General features: G+C 42.2%; 1 protein-coding gene across 4 annotated transcripts in view; it reads left to right on the forward strand.

Moving 5' to 3' along the window:
* Positions 1 to 15,935, forward strand: part of MYH10 (myosin heavy chain 10) — a 151,632-nt gene that overhangs the window by 98,603 nt on the left and 37,094 nt on the right. For 3 of the 4 annotated variants that reach the window (XM_079133067.1, XM_079133069.1, XM_079133070.1), the window contains exons 16-22: positions 3,663 to 3,725; positions 12,530 to 12,723; positions 12,816 to 12,937; positions 14,421 to 14,490; positions 14,578 to 14,738; positions 15,367 to 15,475; positions 15,580 to 15,711. In XM_079133067.1, the coding sequence (XP_078989193.1) occupies positions 3,663 to 3,725; positions 12,530 to 12,723; positions 12,816 to 12,937; positions 14,421 to 14,490; positions 14,578 to 14,738; positions 15,367 to 15,475; positions 15,580 to 15,711 (851 nt within the window). The remainder of the gene's footprint in view (positions 1 to 3,662; positions 3,726 to 12,529; positions 12,724 to 12,815; positions 12,938 to 14,420; positions 14,491 to 14,577; positions 14,739 to 15,366; positions 15,476 to 15,579; positions 15,712 to 15,935) is intronic. The other variant, XM_079133068.1, reaches the window with a different exon arrangement.

Here is a 15,935-nt window from a genome sequence, read left to right on the forward strand (position 1 = left end):
TTATTGTTGTACCTTTAAATGAAAGTCTTTAACTGGCTACTAGGTGGACAGAGTCATTTGCAATGATCTAGTCAGTCAAGGGATGCTACCTAAAGATAGACCCTCAGAGTTGCCAGGCCCTTGGGCAGGATGTGCAGGGCCCAAGCAAGGCATGACATGCACCTCTAGTTCCAGCACTTGGGAGGTTAAGGCAGGAGGATATTGCTTGAGTCCAGGAGTTCAAGGCCAGTCTGGGCAACATAGCAAGACCTGTCTCCCTCCAAAAAAAAAAATTTGCAGAGCCTTCAGAGTGGCGCTACTCTGGACTGTGTTGCCAGAGTGTTGGTATGGGATCTGAGAAACTAGAACTAGAGTAAAGCAATAAGACAGCTCAGGTCATTACAGAAAGACCAGCACTGGCAAGTTGGCCATGCAGATGGGAAATGTTTCACAAAGGGGAGAGAGAGGTGCGACGCTGCCAGTCGTAAATACTTGTGTTCCCTCAGGAGTCCATTCAGTTGTGAGTGGTGGACACTGTCAGTCACAGAGGATACCATGCTCACTCAACCCCTCCTGGTGCTCTTTCCAGGTCTCAGAACACAGCAAAAGGAAGGGGGATAATACAAACTATTGAGTGCCAGAGATATCTGGGATCAGTGCTGTGTGAATGGTACAGAGTGAGTTTTTTGGGACTGTGTATCAGAAGAAGCAACTACTCTTTTCCTGGGATGCTACAGTAAAACATCATGAAAGAGGAGGCAGTTTTCTTTGTCCTTCAAGGATAATAACTTAATGATTAAATGATGAAAGCTAACAAGTTCTGAGCGCTTACTAAGTGCCATGTGGTTGTTTTAGCACTAAGTTTTGAGCATTTACATCCTGATCATGCCTTTAGCATTTGCAGATAAGAAGAGTTACATGAACTAACTCATCAGGGCTAAGGATCTAGGGGAGTGTTTTTGTAAGTGAAGTTGTTGTGGGGTGGAGAAGGGGCATAGAGAGATCACTGCTCAGGAGGAACATCTGCTTTGGATTCAGAGTAGGGCTGGGGCAGAAAGGAAGAGTGGGCAGGAAGCAAGACTGGGGTGAGGGTTGGGACCAGGCTCAGTTCTGATGGCTCCTAATGGCCCAGCTGGAGTGGAGTTTGGACTTCAATGAATAGAGTATGGGTAGTTTTGTTCCCAGTCTGAATTAGAAGAAGTAAACGGGTGATGGTTTGTTGGATAGATGGAGGTAAAAGACCCTGAGGGAAGTGACCGAGGACGAGAGTGTGAGGGAAGTGACCGAGGACGAGAGTGGGCCTGGAAGGCAGGCAGAGGGAAGGGGAATTTCCCCACCGGAGCCTCTGAAACTGGTTTTCTCTTTCTTTCAAAGCAAAACAAGGTATTTGGGGAATACTGACAGTTCATTAAAGGAAATTAGGTCCTGGGTTTACACATGTTCCGACATTACAAGCCCCTTTTGACTCCCATTTTTATGCTTCTTAACCAAAAATCATGTTGGATGAAACGCCTGTGGAGCCCTTGGCCCAGTCCTGTAACTGCAGACCTAGTCAGGTGTTTCTCATGCAGCATCTGTGGAATAGATCTGGAAGCAACAAAAGATGTGTCCCCTGCCCTCCAAAAGTTTGTAATGCAGTGAAGAATCAGGGTAGACCCAGATGCAATAATAGGACTGCGTTCATCTTTATCTCAGATCCCACCTTCCTAGGCATCCTCCTTTCATTCTTCTCCTTTAGCCTTAGGTCTCACCATCCCCAGATGTTAGAGAGATCTTGGGCAGCAGTGGCAAGGTTTAAGATCATAGGCTTAGCAGGTAAGGATGAAGATGGGAGGCTGGAATGATGAGTTCAAATTACAGATCACAGATGACAGGTCTTATAGGGAAGACCAGGTCTGGAGATCCCTTATCTGCATCTTTGTGATTTCTATTTAATAGGTACAGGAAGGTTATTGGATCACAAAATCCTTAGAGGAGACTCTTACAGTGTTGCTGAGCCCCTTCAGCCCTGATCATCTGTACTTGACCCACAGCTTTAACTGCACAGGTGGCACACTTTCTGTAGCCCTGTTTCTAGCCCTTGCTTTGCTGAAGATACTTAGGTTGAGAGTGTGTTTGGTCACTCATGTTAGAACAGGCCAAGAGGTCTCACCTACACCAAGTTTGATCTGACTCTGCTAGCTTTTGCTTTGAAACAGTCCTGTGTGTTTGTTCTCCTGATAATGCCACTGTTAGCAGAAAGTTCTGTCTCCCAACAGCCTGGGTAGACAACCTGTTGAATCTGAGTGGCAGAGAAGATTTGGGGAGTCACTCACTATGAGGTGGGGTACTGTCCTCTAGGGTGAAGGCAGGCAGAGGCAGTACCACATTATCTAAGTTTGAAGACTGTGTTTCATATGCAAGATCAGTAGCAGGCACAGAAAGGGATTGAGTGCTAAGGTAGAGAATCATGATTGCTCACACACAATATAGAAATAGATCTTTTGGGATAAGGGGAGGTTTTTCTCTAGGAAAAGAAAATAGCCCTAGTTGCCTTTAGTCCCAGTGACTTGGGAAGCTGAGACAGGAGGATTGCAAGTTTGTGATCAACTTCAGCAACTTAGTGAGGCCTTGTCTCAAAATAAAAAATAAAAGGACTGGGGATGAACCTCAGTGGCAATGCACCTAGGTTAAATCCTCAGTACCAAAAGGAAAAATGAAAAAAAGAACCCTGGAAAAACACTTAACACCTAATTAGTTGCCTCTTTTCATAGCCACTGAAATGCAAATGCAGAAAAATGACAAGTTGACTATGAAGGATGGATATATGATATATTCATACAGCTTGCCTGTAGACACAGTGCCTTGAGTATAAGACCTCTTGTCTTTAAATCCAGTTTGTGTTAGGGTTTACAGAGTTTTCTCAAGGCCAAACCCAGAGGAATAAGATGTATTGGTGGCAGCCCTGCCCTAGAGATTCATAGTGTCCTACTTTTTGCTAAAAGACATTTTGGGATCTCTCTACCAGTTGCATAGGATTTCTTGCCACTTCTTAAAGGCTTATATACAGAAAATTAAAGCTTGCATTTTCATGTCAATGTGCCTTTTAGGGTATTTTCATGATTGATTTCTTGGGATTTGAAATTGTTTTGACATTTTGCAACAACAAAACTTGAATTTTGTTATCTTTAATGTAGTTACCAATCTTTCAGTAATTCATATTTGAAGTACATTATGTTTCCAAAATCTGTATTGGAACTAAAATTTCACAGCAGTATGAATTTTTGACCATGAAAGCCACTAATATTTACATTTGCCACAGTACTCTAACTTAACTGCAGTCTTGTCCTGATTTACTAATTGCAAGATCTTTTTATGATAGACAACTCAACTAGTATCTTCTTACTCTTAACTGTCTTCCAGCACTTAGCTGGGGTAATCATTGAACATCAGTATGATATAATGCTCACACCTAGAGTTGAGAATATGCTCTTTTGATTCCGTTTAAATTTATTTTATAAAGAACTTTGTCCAAATGTGCAAATTCTCTGAACAGTAATGTTTGCATGGGAATTGCCCTGGACTGGCTACTTCTGTAGCCCAGTTTCAAAATTTACTTGTGATGTCAAATGTCTTTCACACTAACTGAAGTGTTTGTGTATTTGCTCTTCTGTCCTCCTGTTTTTACTGTTTCTCTGCTTTAGAGATTCAGAATATTCAGAGAGCTTCTTTCTATGACAGTGTTTCTGGTCTTCATGAGCCACCAGGTGAATGTATACAGCCTGTAGCCTCCAAAACAGAAGGGTTTTAAGCCCACAGAGAAAACTTGGGGAGGGCTGGCAGGGTGGCTGGGGAGGGCAGGGTACACTGGGGGGTTGGGGTTGGGTTTGGGGTTTCTGTTTTTGTTTTGCTCATAGGCTGCATGAACCTTTCATTTCATGCTCAGTTTTATTACACTTCAAGGCAACTGTTTGAGTGCATAAACAATTCAATTGCTGCTGCCTATACATTGCTTCTTATTTTATGCATAGCACTTACAGCATTGCATATTAAAAGATATGTCACTACCTTTTCCAAAAGCACCATTTTGATACATAGTCCTTCAAGGGAATTGTTAGGAATTGATCTGCTAAATGACATCTCCTTTATCTTTGAGTCACCTTTAAATTTTAACTCTTAAGGAATTCCAAGGAGGAGTATTTCTGTTTTTGTTTTTCTCTTTTTAAGTCTCTATCATTTTGTGAACAAATAATTACATATTTATCTCAGGTATGTTGGTCTTGTTATAACTTTGGTTTGGAATTGGTATGCATATCTAGCTAGTTGGACTTATCTTTTTAACTGGGGGCCCTGAATCTCTCTATAAGATTTGATAGGTGTAGCTCAAGACTAAGATGTAGTGTTGTTACAATTTATACTTTGAACTTGAAATTGAGGTCAAAATGTTTTAGCTTTGTAATCTTGAGTTCCCAGTCCTGTTTTAAAATACATGCCAATGATGGCTAGAAGGCCCCCCAAAGCCCAGTATAAAATGTAACTCACCCAGCTTTCCAATTGTTTAGTAAAATTGGCAAGTAGCAGAATTCAAAGAAAAAGCCAAATTCATCTTATAAAAAATCTCCCTTATGAATTTTGGAACATGATAATATTGATATTTAAATCCATCTCCAGAGTTATTTTTTAAAGTGTTAAACGACTGTGCCTAATTTAGTCCAACTCAAGATTCCTGCCATATACTAGCTCATATACTCTGAAAGAAGTAGAGTGCAAGCTCAGTGTGGGAGGGGAGGATATTGTGCCAAAGAAAATGTGAGCTGGAATGAGAATTGCACAGAAGCACAGAACCCCAAAGGAAGAAACCTGCACACTCAGTTACCTTGGGCCTTGGGGAGCACTGACAATGGAGAGGAAGTGGAGAGACAGAGAGAGCTGAGCACCAGCTGTCAGCTTATGGTCTGCCTCGGACTTGTGCTTTGTCAAAAAGTCAAAATCTCTTGGACATCTCCCTCTTGAGATTAAACCTCTGTCCCACTTTTGCATTTCTGATCTTTTAAGAGAATTCCAGACTTCGAGGTCTTTGAGAGCAGGGCAAGGGCCTATTGCTATCATTTCCCAGTACCTAGCACAACAAAGGCACACCATGAATGAGTCCTTAAGTGAGAAAATTACTGGGTGGGAGGGGTGGCAATCCCATCCCCAGTTTCCTCTAACACTCCCACCCTGGTCTTTCCTTCCCCTAAAGTACAGAGGCTCTTTCCTGTGCAACCATGATCTTTGGGGTGCATGGACCAGGCATTTTTCTGTACCAACAGGATTCAGTACAGAGCCACTCTTGGATGATTTCATTGTAATGAGAAAACAGAAAATGAGCACACAACCCCCCACCCTACACACACATGTGAACACACATTCTTACCTTGGTGCTGAAGAGGTCCCTGGCTCTATCTCTCTGTGATGTGGCCTTTGGTTGAGTTACTTGGCTGAACCAAGTGTGAAGAGTCTTAATCTCTTCTTCTTCTTGGAGGCCTGTCCATCTACCATGGCCAAATATGATCTGTAAAGTGGTATATAATAGTTCTACAGTAAAATCCTTCTCTCTTCATTATGTGTTTATCGGTTGAAGAGACCACAGGGAAGTATAAGAGATTTAAAACTGGAAATATAGGATATTGGTATTTTCAGTGTTTTCTCAGAAAACAGTTGGTGAAGAGGTTCCTGGGGACCCAGGTTGCGATTGCCTGTGGCGAGCTGACCTTTAGCGGGCATCTGTTTAAGGAAGTCACACAAAGGTAATATGGACCCCCTGTGCTGCTGGGCACATTTATAATGTTGGGAAAATGAAGAGCATGTAGGTTTCTGAGGATAAAAATGAGAAACTGAGGTGGAGGTTTCAAAAGCATCAAAGGACAGATGCAGAAAAGAAAGGAGCGGGAGAGAAGGGGATTCCTAGCAGCAGAACGTGGAGGTCCCACAGGTTTCTGCTATAATGTTTAAGACTGTTTTCTTCCACATCTGTTTTGAAAATCTGGACTTCTGAGATTAACCAGTCATGGAGAATGCAAGCAGACTAAGTAGCAAAGAGGGATTCTAACTTCAAAGTTAGAGTCAGGCTTTTGGACTTAAAGGGTTAGAGAACTGTCAAATGGCTTTTAGACCCAACCCAACCAGCCTGGAGGGACAATTATGTACCTAATACTGGCTTGTACCTGCGGTTTCCTTCAGAGTAACACCATTTAGGCTCTTTGAACCCTCACATGTGCTAGATTGCAGCTGACAGATCTGAAACAGTACCATGAAAGAAAATGTAAGAAGAGCCATGAAGCAAGTTTTTATTGTTAGTAGATCAGCGGATCCCCCCACCCCTTTCTCAGCCTTTCATAGAAGCAGCCCTTGAAATGAAGGAGCAGCAATTAACTTGAGACTGAGAAGCACCAAGGAGGGGCTGGTCCCCAACCCTGGAGGGCTTGCCCAGTGTCACAGCTCTTCCAGGGCTCCCTTCATCCTGTGATCGCCACTGGATTCTTACCTACCTGCTCACCACAGTTGAGCAGAAAGACTTCTACTGTAGCCATGCTTAAAACATAGCAGTTAGGATGTTCTGACTTCAAAAGCTTTGAAGCAGTCTTTTTTTTTTTTTTTTTAATCCAGTAATACATTAAAGGCAGTTCCACTTAGAATAAAGCAACATGACTGATAAAAAAGGCAGCATTGAATCTAATGATTATGGGTTTTAGACATAAAGTGCCACCTTAGGATCTGTGGTTTGGGTCTGATGATTTATGTGCTTCAACTGTCATCATCTTGAATGGATGAAGGTTTGTTGTTGCAGTGTATTCTACTCTTTCATATTTTTCTATCTTGAGTCTTACCAGTAGTTGGGAATTCAAGAAGTAGCATTTGGGTACTGCAGCTAGAGTTCCTGAGGTTAAGTGGAGATGATGACACTTGGCTTTCGGGGTCCTTGTGAGCCTCGTGCACCTGATGCATGGGCTGTGCAGTGTACGTGATCTTGGAGAGTTGCAGTTGCCACACCTTCAGCTGCTGCAGCTTTTGTTGCACCCTTGTGACTGTTGTTGTTGTAATTATGAAAAAAAAAAAAAAAAAAAAGTTGCTCAATGTATATTTCCTTGGTTTTTATTTAATGCAAGTCTACCTTTATGCACAATGTCCCATGGCCCGGCTAATAGGCAGTCATGCTGGGCTGTCAGTATTATGTTTGGGATGGGGACCTGCTGGGGAAGCAAGGACAATAGTGCAGCAGCCACCCTGGGGAGAAGAGAGCTTCCTGTTTGCCAGTCACCTTGGGCTTCTGAAAGGGATGGGGAAACATCCACAGGGAAGGGAAGTTCAGCTTATTGAACTTGGAATAAGATTGTTTTCTCCTTAACTCAACCTCTGGACTTCCTGGAATTTTTCTCATAATCTCCAAATACTCTGAGGCAATTACTGTAACAGACTGGTTGCAGCAGCCTTTATACAATGGTTGTAAATTTGTTGTTACTATGTAGGCATTATGGAGACAGTATTTGATGTTAAGATTGTTTCTAGGAATTCAGAGCAGTTTAATATTTGTTTCTGAATATGGTTGTAACTGTTGGTAACATTTTTGTCTGTTAGAGTGACATTGTCTTAAATGAGTACTGAGAACTTGGAACGGTGCTGCATGCAGAGGCTGTTGAAATTAACAATGAAATAAACAGCCAACTCCTGGTTTCTAGCTATACTAGCTAGAGTGAGTTTCTGACTACCTGGCTTAAACATTTCAAATTAAATTTAGTGGCACTAGTATTTGGACTGAGTTTGAAGAACATAAAAATCTCATCTTCCTTCTATCTCCTAGATTGTTACCGAGAAGGACCACTAAGAATTCCAGCAGTAGACAGTAATATCCCTCATATAAAACTGTATATGGCAGCTTTGTGATGACATAGATGACAAATTCCATTTTTTCTGTTAAATTATGAATATGGAACCCGTCTGATATCTGACTATTGAAATTTTTATAGATTAATAAATTGTCAGTGCAAAATACTTTTAATCCTTTTCAGGCTTCTAGGGAAGCGAATAATTTAAATGCCCACCAGTAGCCCTAACCAAGTTTTCCTGACACCTGAGGGAGAAGAGTTTGTGGTGGGACGACAACCAATCCTGTTCTCACTCAGCCAGTGACTATGGCACATCCTGAGGCTCAGGGGCCACGTTAGATCCCAAAGGAACTGAATTGCTCCCTGCAAATTGCTGTTAGATCTTGGCTGTACATTCTCTGCCCTTCCTTGCTTCCTACTCTAACCGTTTTCCCCAAGAAAATACTCTTTTAAAATAGCAGCTTTTCTGGGTCTTGATTTTAAAGTGTAGTCATACCCAAATCATTTAATAAAGTTCCCAAAGTGTTTCTCTATTACCCACAAGATAGTTTTACTTATTAGTAGATTTTCACCAAGTTTAAAATTTAAAATTTCACCAAGTTAAAATAATATCAAAGTTTAAATCATTCATTTTTTAAGAACCTGAATATTTAGTTTTTGATTACTCTTATTAAAATTAAATTTGAAAATCAGGTTTATTTTGCTTATTTTTGTCTGTGGGAATAGACAGTGTTGGACATTGGCAGCATGTGGTGTGTAAGAATTGCCCTTACAGGTCGACATACTGCAAAGTGAATCCAGTGCTCTTTTCTCTTTGGTGTTGATAGTAATTCATTCTTTTGGTAAATTTGGTGTTCCTTCAGCAAGTACTTATTAAATAGCCACTTGGTGCCAAGCACCATACTCTAGCCAGTGCTGGGTGGTTGGGGAGGTAGTAGTGGTCATCTTAGCTGACTGTCAGGGTCAGAGAGACCATGGAAACAGCTCCCAGACCCTGAGTATGTGATGCTGGGGAAGCATTCCCTGGGGAGCTTGGTTGGACGGAGAAGATGCATAGAATAGTGTAGAGGTAAGTTCCAGGTATCTGTCCTTAGGCAATTTGAAGCTTAGAGGAGCTGGTGGCCTACTTAGGTGGGGTGGTAACCAGAGACTAAGAAGACTTTAATGATTACTAGTGTGGTACTGCAGGCCTGCAATCCCAGCTACTCGGGAGGCTGAGGCAGGAGGATCTCAAGTTCAAGACCACCCTGAATAACTTATCAAAAACCCTGTCTCAGAATAAGACAAAAAGGACTGGGGATGTACCCCCAGGTCAGGGGTAGAGCGCTTACCTAACATGGGCACGGCCTTGGGTTCAATCCCCAGCACCACAAAAGAAAAAGAAGACCTCCTGAGGTTAGGTACAGGAATGGCAACTTAAAATTGTTGGAGAGCTTGCCAAGATGATTTGGAGGGGGTTGGCAGAGAGAAAAGGATGGAATAGAAAGTCACTGCATCTTAGGGAAGTGCATCCAATTTGTTGGAGTTCAGGGATTGTGTAAGAAAGCCACAAGAGGCGCTGCCACTGAGCTGTGGAATGCTTTGCAGATCCTCCCCACTCAGTGAATAGAAGTCCCCAACTCCATTTCACAGGGAGGAACTGAGGCTGAGACATTGGGGAATTTGCCTCCAGATCACAGGGCTCATGGCTGGCAGGTGCTTCTGACTCTGGGTCAAGTTCATCTCTGTGCTTGTGTCACTGGGCTAAATTATTTGGACCATATCTGACAGACTATGGGAGAAATTTCAGGAATTTAATTCTCAGTTTTGTCCTTTAGAAATGGCTATTAATCTTTGCACTGGGACAACAGGTATAAATGGAAAGAACAGTGTGGCATCCAGGGACAGAGGATGAAATGAGGGGCATGAGGCCAGAGGAAGAAAGTAGCTAGGAGAAATGCAGAATTCAGGTCAGAAGGAAGAGCACAGCCAGGGTACCCCTCCTCCTCCTTGTCTGGCACTGCCTCCCCTACCCAGCTACTTGATGTTCACTCCCAGACCTCATCTCTTGTTCTGTTTTCCCTTTAGACAGCTTATCCAGTCCTGTAACTTTAAATAGTATCTATAAGTCAACCACTCCCAAATTTACCTTTCTTGCTCAGACCTCTCTTCATAGAAGCAGGCTACAGCATTCATTTGTCTCTGGTATCTCACCTCCACTTTGATGGGAGAGTGTGTTTCCCAGCCACAGACCCACTTCTCTCTCTGTCTCACCCATGGTCTCACCTGCCTGCCACTCAGTTGCTCAAGCCAGAATCCTAGAAGTTGTTCTTGAAATTTTCATCTTCCTTTGCAGAGCCAGAAAATCACAGAGGCAAGTGCATCCTCCCACCAGAATATGTCTTGAATCTTCCTTCTCTATCTATCTCCTCTTTAATCTCACTGGTTCTCTTCCAAGCCAACTACCATGGCTCCTTTGGTCTCCCCACTTCCACTCCTGCCCAACCCTTCCCTCAGTCCACTCTGTCCATAGCAGCCAGAGGAGTATTATGTTGTCCTTGCTCAGGATGGCAATGGCCTCCCTTCATGTGTTTCTGCCCCTGGACTTTCTACCAACTGGAACAGTCTTTCTCACTAGTTTGTTCTTCATCTTTGGCTATTAATTGGCATCTCTGCAGAGAGATCTCTAACCACTCATTTCTCTCATAACATCTTGTTGTTTTCCTTTGGTGCATTTCTACTTTTAATTTACATGACTTTAATGTCTAGTTCACATTTGCACAAACATGTATCAAGCATGTTAGTGCCAGATGTGCTGGAAGCAGAAATGCAGTGTTGAGGAAAAGCAGACATGAGCAGCATTTCACAGGGATGTGTAGAAGGCATAGGCGCCTGTGAAAGGAGAATGCAGCTGGGTAGTCATGTCTGCCTAGTTGGAGTCTTAAATGAACTCTCTTGGGCTGAGAATATGGCTTGAGAAAAGCAGAGGATCAATATCTGTGCTTGTATCTAACCATATTCTAGAATTTTAAGTGACTTGAGTTTGGATCTCTAGAGAGTCCCACAGTGTACAGAAACAGTGGGAGAGAAGTCCTCAAGGACCCTGAGACTGAAGGAACTGGCAGAAGACAGGGTGCTGAAGAAGCTGAGGGTCATAAAAAGGCCAAGAGCTGGAGAAGGTTCTTAGAATGCTGCTGTGATGCTAACAGGTCAATATACCATGGTCAAGTAATATAAGCACTGGATGTCAATAGGTGGGCATCACCCTGGGGAGGAGGGGAGGAGGCTGGGCTAGAGGCCAGTTGGCCAACATGGAGGAAGTTCATGTGGGAAGATGGAAGTGGCAAGCCTGTGAACTACTCTAGAGAGAAGCTGGGCTCTGAGGAGTCAAGGAGAAGTGGGCCCAAGCAAGGGCTAGGGAATTTCGTTGTTCATGGACACCAGAGGTGGGGTTTGATGCTGTTTCTGCTAGGGTACGTGATGAGGGAGAGGTTGAAGAATGGAGCCTCTGAGGTGGTAGATGGACTCTAGTGCACAGGCACAAGGTTTGCCTCCCGCTATTCAGTCTGGTGGCTTCACTGTGAGCAACTGTAGTATAACTTGCATGCCTGGGCCTGAAACTACCCAGCTTTCTCCAAACAACCCTCCTCCATCTTCCATTCCAGACCTGTTAACCTGAGCAGGTACTTTACTTTCTTTTCTGTAAAAACTCAAAGTCTAGAATCAAATGAGATCTTACACATAAAGTCCTTCACTCAGTGCCAGATCCCCACATGCCTCTGTTACAAGAAACAGAAAGAAATGAGGTGGCTGTTAGAGTCGAGGGGAGCATTAACAAGGGCAGATCAATTGATATTCTGATTGCTTTAAAAATATTTCAGCATTGTGTTTCATTCATTTTAACAGGTTTTTTGTTTGTTCGTTTAATGGGGACACATGCACATCATGCACCAAACACACCAGCGACTGGTGCACTCTTTAACTTCACCATTAGAAGTGTTCTGTAGATAATGTAAAAATATCAGCTGCTTGAATAGTAGAGGAATGTCTGAGAAGTCCAGCCATTATCCAGAGAGAAAGCTTAGGCATTGGTTCTTTTCACAAGAGTTCTTCCCATTTTGTTTTCGCCCTTTGTAAGTATTGTTCATACTTTAAGGCAATAGCTAAAGTTTACATGTTGCTCAAAATCCGAACTATCATCTCATCTTCCTGCATCTGTTCCTGAAACTCAAATGGCTTTACTTACTGAAAATCTAATATCTAATAAGAAATAACCCTGGTCTCTGATCTTTGAGCAGAGTCATTCAGTGGATTTGTATAGTCATGTTTTTATGTATATTTTATGAGCCATTTCCTATTTGGAGATTTTTTACAGTATCAGTTTGTGTATCAGTAATGCCAGCCAAGAACCTTTCATTGACCAAACACTTGCAAATGTAGCAGGCAGACTGTTAGCAAAGCTGCCCCGTTCCCGAGGCTAGTGCAGCGGGAGGCATCTGAGGTGTGGGAGTTGGACTTGTGAAGCACTGCGATATTCCGCCATATAAGTGTGTGGCTGTTAGTTCCACGGCTTGCGCAGTGTCTAATTATGCTGACCGCCTTACCTATATGGCACCTCTTATCATTTGTTCACAAAGCTTGTGCTGCTACACTATCACTGTGTCTTTTCTTCCCCTTCCAAAGAGTCAGATTTGGCTCAGATTCCATTTCTTTTTTCTTCTCACCAGTGGATCGTATTGTGGGTCTGGATCAAGTCACTGGTATGACTGAGACAGCTTTTGGCTCTGCATATAAAACCAAGAAGGGCATGTTTCGTACTGTTGGGCAACTCTACAAAGAATCCCTCACCAAGTTGATGGCAACTCTCCGAAACACCAACCCTAATTTTGTTCGCTGCATCATTCCAAATCACGAGAAGCGGGTACGTGGAAGGCAAAACATATGCTAGTGTTTCAAGTTGATTGAGGTCAGGTGACGAAGATTAAACTAGAAAACTATTGTTTGCTTGATTAGGCTGGAAAACTGGATCCGCACCTAGTGCTAGATCAGCTTCGCTGTAATGGTGTCCTGGAAGGGATCAGGATCTGTCGCCAGGGGTTCCCCAACCGGATAGTTTTCCAGGAATTCAGACAGAGGTATTGCTGACTTTTACCTTTTTTCCATATGTATCAAAGCTTATCTTAATATGAATGAAAATGATGATTTAATAAGGAAACCATTTTCCTTGTTCCCTGGATAGTTTTCATTTCCTTACATAGCAAAAGGACAATATGTACCTAGGAAAATTGAGTGCCTTCTTTATAGAAAGGGTGTAGGAACTGCTGTGGGTGCGCAGAGACATTCTGTCTTCAGAGCCTTGAAGTCAGCTGTGAAGTCAATGCCAAGAGCTGCAACCTATAGTTTACTCATTCAGATAGTTTTCCCTGAAATATAGTTATTTTGAAAGAGATCTTTTTAAATAGATGAGTAATATAAGTTCCTTTTAAGAAAATTTGAAAATGCAAGAGAAGACAGCAGTAAATAAAAACCATCCAGGAATAATTCCTGAAAGCATTTTGGGATGTTTCTGTCCATCTTTTTTCAGTTTCTATCTGCACATGTGTGTGTCTGTGTATCTATTTTTTCCTGTTTATGTGCACACACATTTACTGTCCTTTAGAATAGAGAAGGATATAGTCTAGATTACAAAAGAATTTTTAAAAAGGGGGGGAAGAGGTTGATCAGTGTGCAATAGAAATTGATACAAATGTGATGAGCAATAGTTATTTTCACATTTGATTTGATAATTTTCCTTAATAGTCACTTTTCCTATTTTCCATTTTTTCTGGAGATCAAATTTCAAATTATGACAGCTTTTGTTGTTTCCAAGAAAGAAAAAGAGCTGCCAAGTCAAAAGAACCTTCTGCCCTTTCTCCCACTGTTTCAGATAGAATCAACTTGAGAAGCTCCTCTGAATCTTTATGTGTTCTCTGGAAAGCCACTCTTATGACCCCACTGTATGACAAACACAGTGATAGATTTTCATCTTTTATTAATAGTAAAAGAAGGGGGCATAATTGTCATCCTGGACACCAAGTTAATAGTTAGGATTCATCCTTTAATATAGCCCTTGACTTTGTGCTACAGAGTTGTTCTGATTAAGATATGACTATATACAGCAAGGTGCACCAGACCTGGACTATGTTGGCTGTTACCTGATGATTTCCAGTGTTTTCAAAAAAGCCCACAGACATCCCCCTTCCTGTTATCTAGTCAATGTCTACAAATCGACTAATCTGAAGTATAAACAGCCAGATACTCTTTGCATCTTAAAATTGTGAAAATTTTGTGGCAGATGAAGAAAACTGAAAAGTTTTTAAAACATCATGCTTTCGATTCTCCTCTGCCCCACCCTCCTAAACCTACACTTTGATCTAGGAGAATTAATCTCATTTTTACTTTGCTTCTTATTATAAGAAATACAAATTAGCTCTTCAGAGAACCTCAGATTAAAACTGGCACATTTCTTTCTTTGCCCTTAATTTGTGTATCATTTTATTGCCTATTAGAGCAAAACTAACAGTAAATAAGTATGTTCACAGATTTCTACAGAAGATCTTTTGGAATCTTTTCTTCCAGATATGAGATCCTAACTCCAAATGCTATTCCTAAGGGTTTCATGGATGGCAAACAGGCCTGTGAGCGAATGGTAAGCTTTACTTGATTTTTCTAGCTTATTCAACTATCAATATAATCTTTTCTTCAGCAAAAAATAAACAGACTCTTTCTCTCTTAGATCCGAGCTTTGGAATTGGACCCAAACTTGTATAGAATTGGACAGAGCAAGATATTTTTCAGAGCAGGAGTTTTGGCACACTTGGAGGAAGAAAGAGATTTGAAAATCACCGATATCATTATCTTCTTCCAAGCTGTCTGCAGAGGTTACTTGGCCAGAAAGTAAGTGGCTGATCTAAACTTGCTTGCCAGAGATGCAAGGGTGCAGGAGAAATAATGAAGTCTCTGTCAGCATGGAAGTTGCTTTCTAGTAGAAGAGAGCACCAAGTAAAACAGGCATTCTGAATAACCACGTATTGCACTTAGGAAACACAGAGGGGCCAAGACATAAAACAAAGGGACTAAGAGTCCTGCTTCAGCTGAGTTCATCTGAGAAACCTTTTCTAAGGCCAAAATCTCAAGGGTAAGACTGGCTCCACGAATAGAGGAGAGAGAGACTATACCAGCAAAGCAAAACAGGGGGACCTTCTGTCATCACACTGTCTTCACTGCCTCAGGAATATAGGATGTTTATTCCAATCCAGGCGTGTACTTACATGTGTATATGCATGAATGACAGGAGGAGAAGGGTGCAGGAATCAGTGACAGATGCCTGGGGTGGACCAGGCAGACAAGTGAGTTGGATGATTGCAAGGCCTGGTGCTACTTCCTTGAGCATCTCACCCAAGGACTTGACTTGGGAATCACTCCTCACTAGCCAGATAGGAACATCTGCCATTAGAAGGTCTTTGTATGACAACGGCTATTAAAACATGTTTTTCTTCACCTAGTCTTTCTTCCTGTTCTTCAGGGCCTTTGCCAAGAAGCAGCAACAACTAAGTGCCTTAAAGGTCTTGCAGCGGAACTGCGCAGCGTATCTGAAGCTGCGACACTGGCAGTGGTGGCGGGTATTCACAAAGGTGGGCTATGCCTGCATCTCTCCAGACCCCTTCCTGCACAGCAGAGCTTCATCATTTAGACGCCCTGGAGAAACATGATGATAAACTGATCAATTTGGTTACAGGTGAAGCCCCTCCTACAAGTGACTCGCCAGGAGGAAGAACTTCAGGCCAAAGATGAAGAGCTGTTGAAGGTGAAGGAGAAGCAGACGAAGGTGGAAGGGGAGCTTGAGGAGATGGAGAGGAAGCACCAACAGGTGTGTGCACGACTTCAGACCTCATGGCTGTCTGGGTCGGCCTGGGTCCTCCACAGACAGCATCTCCCATGCGTTTAATGACAAGTAAAGAGATATTCCTACCAGGTCATCTTATTTTCTGAGAGGTATTTTCACTCATTTCCAAACCAGACACATTTTCAGAATAGAGTTCACAGATATGTTATGCCTTGCCTTTTAGATTTCTATAAATTAAAATCAACCTT

Source organism: Sciurus vulgaris (genome assembly GCF_902686455.1).
Source record: "Sciurus vulgaris genome assembly, chromosome: 3".
Lineage (NCBI taxonomy): Eukaryota > Metazoa > Chordata > Mammalia > Rodentia > Sciuridae > Sciurus > Sciurus vulgaris.